The sequence below is a fragment of the Nannospalax galili genome, unplaced genomic scaffold, assembly GCF_000622305.1.
Source record: "Nannospalax galili isolate Female #2095 unplaced genomic scaffold, S.galili_v1.0 scaffold540, whole genome shotgun sequence".
NCBI classification, from domain to species: domain Eukaryota; kingdom Metazoa; phylum Chordata; class Mammalia; order Rodentia; family Spalacidae; genus Nannospalax; species Nannospalax galili.
Genome location: NW_008348613.1, coordinates 292,042 through 300,736, shown reverse-complemented (window position 1 = coordinate 300,736; position 8,695 = coordinate 292,042). Strand labels below are relative to the sequence as shown.

Here is an 8,695-nt window from a genome sequence, read left to right as displayed (position 1 = left end):
CCCCGCCACCTAGAGCAGTGTTCTAATTTGGTTATTAGCACGATGCCCCCCTCCTTCCCTCCATGCTGACAATCCCACGCAAATGCACAGGTCTCTGTGAAGCTGCTGCCCTATGCTAAAGCTCAGGGTGGTTGGTGCCTGCCCACCATTACACGTAGCTGCCAGATTATGCTTTTACTTTCTGTTTTTGCCTCAGCAAAACAGGTGTGCCAAGGACATCGTTGCTTGGTCGGACTGTGTAACTGGCACTCTGGGCAGCCTCCACCCACCCACTACTGTCATCTTGCCTGTGAAAAGGCAAGGGAAAAAATTGTCTAGATGGTTTTGAGAAAACATTGAGTGTGACTCAACTTTCTTTGCAACTAAGCTTAGTTGCTGTGATGTACAGTCTTCAGAGTGATGTAAAGAGGTTTCTGGGAGGATGGGTGGCATCACCTTGTATTCACCAAAGATCTTCAGTGCACCCTATCCTGACTCACTCTTCTCCATTCTCTTTTGACCCTCTGTGCTGGGAACCTTCCAAGAAGATTTGAAAGTAAAATCTTTCACTGCTATTAGAATTCCATTCTGCCTGTCCTACAGTCTAAGGAGAAAAATCTCACTGCCACAAAAGCACGCTAACTTTCCAATCACCTCCTTCTTGGTTTCCATCCTGGCTGCCTATTGTTTCCTCCACAAATTTCAAGACTTCATTAATTCTCAGTCTCCACAGTCCCTGTTCTCTCTCACTGACCTCAGGCTAAGAGCTCAGGCTTAAGTCTGTCTATTCCCCTGGACCAGGTCCCCACAGGTATCTGCCCTGAGCAAGCTTCTCACACCAAGCTTGTGTCAGTATTAAGGAAAACATTGGAGAGTTACTTTTGGGGATGTGTGTGTGTGTGTATGTGTGTGTGTGTGTGTGTGTGTGGTACATGCATGTGTGGAAGCCACTCTCTGCTCTTTTCTCTTGAGACAGGGTCTCTCGCTGAACCCGAAGCTCACCATTTTGACAAGGCTGGCTGGCCATTGAGTTCCTGGCATCTATCTGCCTGTCTCCACCCACCAACTCTGGAGTTACAGGAATGTGGGGCTATGCTTGGCTTTTTTTTTTTTTTTTTTTAATGGATGCTGAGGATTCAAACTCAAGATTCTCATGCTTGAGCAGTAAGCGCCATTACCCATTAATCCATCTCCCTATCCCAGCAGTGGAGTTTGAACATCCAGCCATTTGAGTAGCTTGTTTGGCAGTGGGTCAGCTTCGGGATGCTAGCAATGGCATGCACTTTGTCACATGTGTGCAACAAGCTTGAGCAGATGGTCTTGGCCACCCAAATGCTGGAGGAGCATCTCTGTGTCCTTGGGGAAACGCCAAGTGCCTAGTTTACTTTTTTGCTTCCTTGGAGAGCTAACAGCTTGAAGTGATATGATCCTTGGGACTTCTGAAGTTCTCACCAGCCCACACCAATCGATCTGGACTCTGACTTTCAGATGCCTACTCTTCTGTCATGAACCCAACTGTCTCTTTGGGACCTGTTTTACTTTTCTTTTTATAAATTTTTTAAAATTTGTTTTTGTATATAAGTGTTATGCCTGCATGTATGTAAGCACACCTGTGTCATGCAGTGCCCACCTAAGACAGAAGAGGGCATCTAATTCCCCTGGAAGCGGAGTTGCAGACAGTTGTTAGCTGCCATGTGGGTACTGGGATTTGAACCTGAGTCTTCTGCAAGAACAATGCTCTTAACCACTGAGCCATCTCTTCAGCCATGCTTCGAAACCTGTTTCCAAACTAGCAAACCAAGACCTCTGACTCTCTCCTTCAGTACCCATACATTCTGTACACTTGGCAGAGACCACAGAACACTTGGCAAAGTAAGCTGTGGAAGCTTCCTGGAAACTATCAGTGCAGCCATCTTCATCCTCCCATCTCCCCACACCATTTCCCTTCTATGAGTCTGTGGTTATGACATGCTCATACCCAGCTTCCCTCCTGGACATTCTGAACAACGCCTTGGCATAGCACTTAAAAGGCAGGTCTTTATGATTAGACAATAAGAAAACATTGAAAGAGATCGTTTTCTTTGATAGATGTAAGAATGATAAAAATTCATTTTCAATCGATGACAATGCTCTTTATGTATTTTCTGTTAAACCTCACTAGAGTATTTATACAAAATGAGGCATATTAAAAATGCTCCAAGAGGTGGGTAGGCTTCTTGTCATCTACCTCTGTCTCTAGATTTGTCCCAAATGCCTATTTGAAGGAAAATATGAAAACCCCAATGAAGACTGGTATAAAGTTGTAAAATGAACCAGATGCCATATAACACTATAGATAAAGTCTCGTTCTAGGCTGGGACTAGATCTCAGTGCTAGGGGATTTGCCTAGCTTGTTCAAGGTGCTAGGTTTGATGTGCAGCACCAAAAAAAAATAGTTGCTTTGTAAGCTGGACATGATGGCACATGCCTTTAATTCCAGTGCTCAAGAGGGAAAGTCAGGTAGATCTCTGTGAGATGGAATCTGTGCTGGATAGCTTTAGTGTCAACTTGACACACCTGGGTTGAGGGAGCCTTGATTGGGGAATTACCTCTATTAGACTGGCCTTCGGCCATGTCTAAAGGGCATCTTCTTGATGAGTGATGTGGGAGGGTCCAGCCCACTGTGGGTGGTGCCACCCCTGGGCAGGTGGGCCTGTGTTGCATAAGAAATCAGGCTGAACAGGGGCCAGAGAGCAAGCCAGTAAGCAGCGTTCCTCCATGGCCTGTGTTTCAGCTCCTGCCTCCAGGTTCCTGCCCTGAGTTCTTACCTTGGGCTCCTGGATGAACTGTAACCCAGGATATGTAAGCTAAATAAACCCTTTCCTCCCCAAGTTGGTTGTGGTCAGAGTATTTTGTCACAGCAATGCAGAAACAAACTAGGACAGAAGCCATCCTGGTTTACATAGCGAGTTCCAGGCCAATTGGGGCTACAGGGAGACCCTGTATCAAGAAACTAAAACAACAAAGTTGCTTTGTAATTACCATTTCAAAGTACAATACATTTCTAAAATTAGTTTGTATGTGCTTAAGTAGCATTTTTTTTTTCTAAATAAGAAATGGTTTTTGCTTTCCCAGCTTTCCATCCCACTCCAGGTTACCATCCCAATGATGTCACAAAACCAAGGCCAAACAAATAACTATTGCGAGGCATAAAAAATTATATGGAAAGAAATATTATGAGAAAACAAAACTCCCTAGCTCATGTATTCTGTGCTAATGCTTATATATAATACTTCATATATAATACACACATTACATATAGTCTAATAACAAGTTTCTTAAATCATTAATAATGAGTATTAACGCCAAGAGATCACATTGGTATATCAAACATTGGTATTGATTTCATACTCAGTTCAAGCACAAGTTTAGTCTGAGGCAAATGCCTACATTTAAAAATACTGCAACTTATTGAGACACTTGGCAACTCCTCCTGAACTTTGCTATCCCATGCTACTCCACACTTTACCCATAGTCCCTTTCCTACCAAGTTGTTAAGTCCACAGGTGTCCTGGAAGTAGCACGATTGTAGAAAATGAGAAAAAAATAAAACGTTCTCTCTTTCAAAGAACATAAAGCAAGACTGTCATCTAACTGCACATACGCATTATAAATGATATTAGAATGACCTCAGTGCTACTAGCAGTCCAGTAATGTGACCTAACACGCCTGTGCGATCTGTTCAAGAAGAATGTGCCATGACTAGCACAAGCCTGTAAAAGCTGGGAAGCTAAGCCACTGTTAATCTGGTGAAAGCACAGGATGTTAACTCTGAAGGTGGCTTACTTCTACCACACTGATTTCATATGACATTTAGAGATGCGAAGATCCTGGGAGGTGAAGTGGCTTCCCCAAGTCTCCTAGCTAACTGCTAGCAGAAGTAGGCCTTGAATCTAGGAACCCAATGCCTTGTTCCACTGTTCTTCCCACTAAGGCTTGCACCTAAGCTACTGCAGTCTACTCAGGAGCTTGAAAAATTTAGAACTTCAAACTGCAAAAGAAGGCAAAGTTCCTACTGGCCCAGGCCACCTGTGTGGAGTCAAGAGTCACAGAGTAGTGTTCAGAAAAAAGCACTGATGCTACCGGGTGGTCGAGAGAAATGTTTCAAGGGAAATGGCCGCATGGAACAGACTTCTTTTTTCTGCTGTAACTCGTGATACTTCCTGATACTTTGGAACATAAGATTTATTTTTGATAGATCAGAGAGTAATGTGGAAAAATGTTAGATCACAGATTTGAGGGACTATTAAATATGTGGGAAAAGCACATTAGAGAAATTTTCCTTTTTTTGCTGTCTATCCTCCCAAACTATAACCATCAAAGAAAGAATGACAGAGGGATGTCAAAGAAGAAACACTGAGGGACAGATGTTGCTATACAAACCTACCTAGCTGCATCTTGTGCAACGTTTACATCTTTGTGTGTGTGTGTGTGTGTGTGTGTGTGTGTGTGTGTGTGTGTTGCCAGAATTCACTGTGGCAGTCAGAGGACAAGCTCAGATATTGGTCCTTACTTTACACCTTGTTTGAGATAGAGTTTCTTTTGTTGTTCTCCACCATTTATGCCAAGCTAGCTGGCCCTTGAGTTTCTGAAGATTCTCCTGCCTGTGTCTCTCGTCTCCCTGTAGGAGGATCTGAACTGGAATCCCCAGAACTCACATAAAATCTAGACATATAAAGCCAGATGTGGCGACTCACGTATATACTCCCAGAACTCAGGAGATAAGAGGCAGGCAAATCTTTGTGAGATTGAGAGCAGCCTGGTCTACATAGCAAGTTTCAGTCCAGCAGGGGCTACAAGGAGACCTTGTCTCAAAAAACAAAATGGAAAAAAAGCTGGACACTAGCATAAGCATCTATAATTGCAGTACAGCAAAGGCTTTTATCCACTGAGCCATCTCCCCAGACTGTAATGTTTTTAAATTCAAAATTGAAAGCAGAAATAGCTTCCTTCTTTAAAGGTTTTCCTTGTTGTTGTTGTTTCCCATTGTTTGTTTTGCTGCTGTTGATCCTTAAAACACAACAGAAAATGCCATCAAAAGTTCACATTAAATCAGATAGAAATTTATAGTTATAATTTACATGGTGAAATTTCCTCTCTTGCCACCAGTGGCTGGCATGAGCATTTTAACTCTGTAACCTGACAGCTGTTGCTTGAGAAAGTGTTTAATGCTAGTAAACCCAGTGACTGTGACACGGACATCAAAATGAAAGTACCTTTTGGGAACCAAACTTTTTCAGGTTCTTCTGCTGAACTCTGGTTCGTTGATAATGATTGCTTAAGCTTGTCTAAAATAGTACAGCTTTATTCTCATCAACATGATCATCTATGCTATAACTTTTTCTCTATGTAAAAGAAATGACCAAACTGTTCAATTGTGATTTATTGTAACAAATATGATTGAGTCCTGCTCCTCAAACCTAGGTGTGTAAGAAATGTTGAGTTACTTTATTTTTAAAAAATCAATTAGATCCTGAGTTCCCATTCCACCAAAGTGAGGCAACTTCAATTTCCACCTTTGTTGGTCTTTCCCAGCTCCTGCAGAGTGCAGGGGGGAAGTCAGGGAGGTCCCATCTTTAGTCTGTAGCTTCCACCAGTTGCTTCTCAGTTTCCTATTGTCCAAATGCTGTCTCTTGTATCTAGTGATGTAGGTCATTTTTAGGTGATTCACATAGCAAATCCCTAGCCTCCCTCCCTGCTAGAGATGTTGCAGTGGGGCTGGCCACAGGTTGGCCACACTTAGAGCCCAGACCCTCTATTTCTTCCCATTCTTTACCTAAGTTCTCTATCTCTGCCTTCTCAGAAGTCTTCCTCATCTCTACCAACATACCTCAATGAGTCAGGCTTCCACAAAAGGTTCAAGGGAAGTGATCTTTTAGCAAATTCTCCTTTTGCATGGCCACAGTAACTTGCCCAAAGGCAGAGCCTAGGGGCTTGCTTTCCCAACTGGTGAAGAAGAAAAAGCATGGAATGAGAGTAGAGCATTGATTTCTCATGTTATGACTCTCTGTGGCCTGGTAGCTAAAACTGCAAGACAGAAGTGTGGTTCCACAAAGACTCAGGATAGTTTTCTATTTTTCTTTCTTTCTTTCTTTTTTTTTTTTTTTTGAGATAGGGTCTCCCTGTAGCCCTAGCTGGCTTGGAATTGCTATATAGACCAAGCTGACCTTGATCTCACAGAGATCTGCCTGCCTCTGCCTTTCTGAGTGCTGAGATTAAAGATGTGTGCCACAACACCTGACTGATTTATTTATTTTTATTTTCTGTGTATGAGTGTTCTGATTCCCTGGAACTGGAGTTATGAATGGTTATTATCTGCCATGTCAGTGCTGGGGACTGAACCCAGGTCCTCTGCAAGAGCAACAAGTGCTCTTAACTGTTGAGTCATATCTCCAGCCCCAACTCAGGATACTTTTCATTGGCCACATGTCTAAGTAAAGTGAAACCTAAAGAGCTCCTTTACCCTTGTAAGCAGGGTAGGCGATCTTTCATAGATCTGCAAATATGCATGTGTAAATATGCGTCTATTCTCAGTGCACTACATGGATTAGTTCATTCCATCAACACATCCATGGTGTGAAGTAGGTCCTGCATTACTTATAAGAAGACCAAAGCACAGAGGTTAAATAATTTTCCCAGATCTCTTAACTAATAGATAACATCAGAGGTAAAACATGAGCTCAGACTGGCTCCAGAGCCCACCCTCTTACCACACACTGTGGCCTTCACTGCCTTCCTTCTGTGTAGGACATTAGAGTTTAACAAGCCCCAGGGGTGAGAACAGACCAGTGATACTCAGATTCTTCTTAGCAAGCAGGAGTAGGACACATTAACCACATGCCTTAGAGTCCTGAAATATCTTCCTTCACTGTCTTGACTTAGGTAACGATCCATTCACCATCCTCAATGAAGAAACAGGCAAGTGCATCCAGCCACTGGCTGATTGGATAGTAGCACAGGACTGTGATGAAAGTAGCAGCATGTTATGGAAATGGGTATCCCAGCACCGGCTCTTTCATCTGCAATCCCAGAAGTGCCTTGGCCTAGATATTACCAAAACCACAGATTCCTTAAGGATGTTCAGCTGTGACTCCAACGCCATGCTGTGGTGGAAATGTGAGCAATACTCTCTGTACAGTGCTGCCCAGTACAGGCTGGTTCTGAAGGATGGTTATGCCATAGCCAGTACAAATACATCTGATGTCTGGAAGAAGGGAAGCTCCAAGGAAGGCCTTTGTGACCAGCCTTACCATGGTGAGTATAGGAGAGAAACTATGACCTTCTTGCTGTAGTGCTTGTTAAACTTGCCATTGAACACACACAACTAAATAAAAATAGTCATACGATGGTATAGACCATGAGCTACAGTCTTACCACACATCCTGTGAGGTTGATGGATACTACCCTCTGCAGCAGTTGCACCGTCAGAGGTCACATGAACATGTTGTGTTATACTTGGGATTTGAATTCAGAAATCTAGTATATTTGCCTCCTTTGATACCATTTTGAATTCTGGGGAAAAGGAAATGTTAAGTTGACAGGAACTCCTTCATACAAACTACAGGCAAGAGATTTAATAATGTTGATCTCTTGCCTAGGGACTTTAATATAATGGACACATTTTGAAAGTTTCATGTGGGTTTTCATAATATTTTCATCTTCCACATGGGTATCACTTTGTTGCTCTTTGTATTTATAATTCAACATCTTTTTAAAAACTTTTATTTATTCATTTTGTGTATATGAATGAATTGACTGCATGTGTATAAGTGCACCCGTGTCATGCAATGCCCTCAGGGGTCAGAAGAGGGTGTCAGATTCCACTGGAAGTGGAGTTACAGACAGTTGTTAGCCACCATGTGAGCACTGGAAATCAAACCCTAGTGCTCTTAACTACTGAGCCATCTCTCCATTCCCTGATTCAACATCATAAGCTTAAGAGTGAACTTTTTGATAGTTTCTAAAATTATAGGAATATTGTCACGACCTTTGCTCCAGATTGCAGTGAATCCCCAAATTTAAAAAGAGTAAGTAGATGTATGGTCTAGGGATATAGTTCAGAGGTAGAGCTCTTGCTCAGTATGTGCAAGGTCCCAGGTTCAATCCCTAGTGGAGTGAGGGGGGTGAGAAACTGGGTTTTTTTAAACCACTAACTGTAATTAGCTGTAAATATAATTATGTTTCTCTACATTGTAGGAAATGTAGATAGATAGATGGTGGATAGATGATAGATAGATAGATAGATAGATAGATAGATAGATAGATAGATAGATAGATAGATGATAGATAGATGATAGATGGATGGATGGATGGATAGATAGATGATGGATGGATGGATAGATGATGGATGGATGGATAGATGATAGATAGATAGAAGATGATAGATAGATGATAGATGGATGGATGGATGGATAGATAGATGATGGATGGATGGATAGATGATGGATGGATGGATAGATGATAGATAGATAGATAGATAGATAGATAGATGATGGATGGATGGATAGATGATAGATTAGATGATAGATAGACAGAGAGATAGATAGATAGATAGATAGATGATAGATGATGGATGATAGATAGATGGTAGATAGATAACTTTATCTTCTATAGCTTTGCATAGGTTCTCTTCTTATTCCAAGCTCATTTGAGGTAAATCTGGCCATATACTCAAGAT

At 42.0% G+C, this 8,695-nt stretch overlaps 1 protein-coding gene across 3 annotated transcripts in view; it reads left to right on the top strand.

Annotated features, from left to right (window-relative positions):
- Positions 1–8,695, top strand: part of LOC103744080 (lymphocyte antigen 75) — a 148,084-nt gene that overhangs the window by 693 nt on the left and 138,696 nt on the right. For all 3 annotated transcript variants that reach the window (XM_008845737.3, XM_029569689.1, XM_008845738.3), the window contains exon 2: positions 6,901–7,272. In XM_008845737.3, the coding sequence (XP_008843959.1) occupies positions 6,901–7,272 (372 nt within the window). The remainder of the gene's footprint in view (positions 1–6,900; positions 7,273–8,695) is intronic.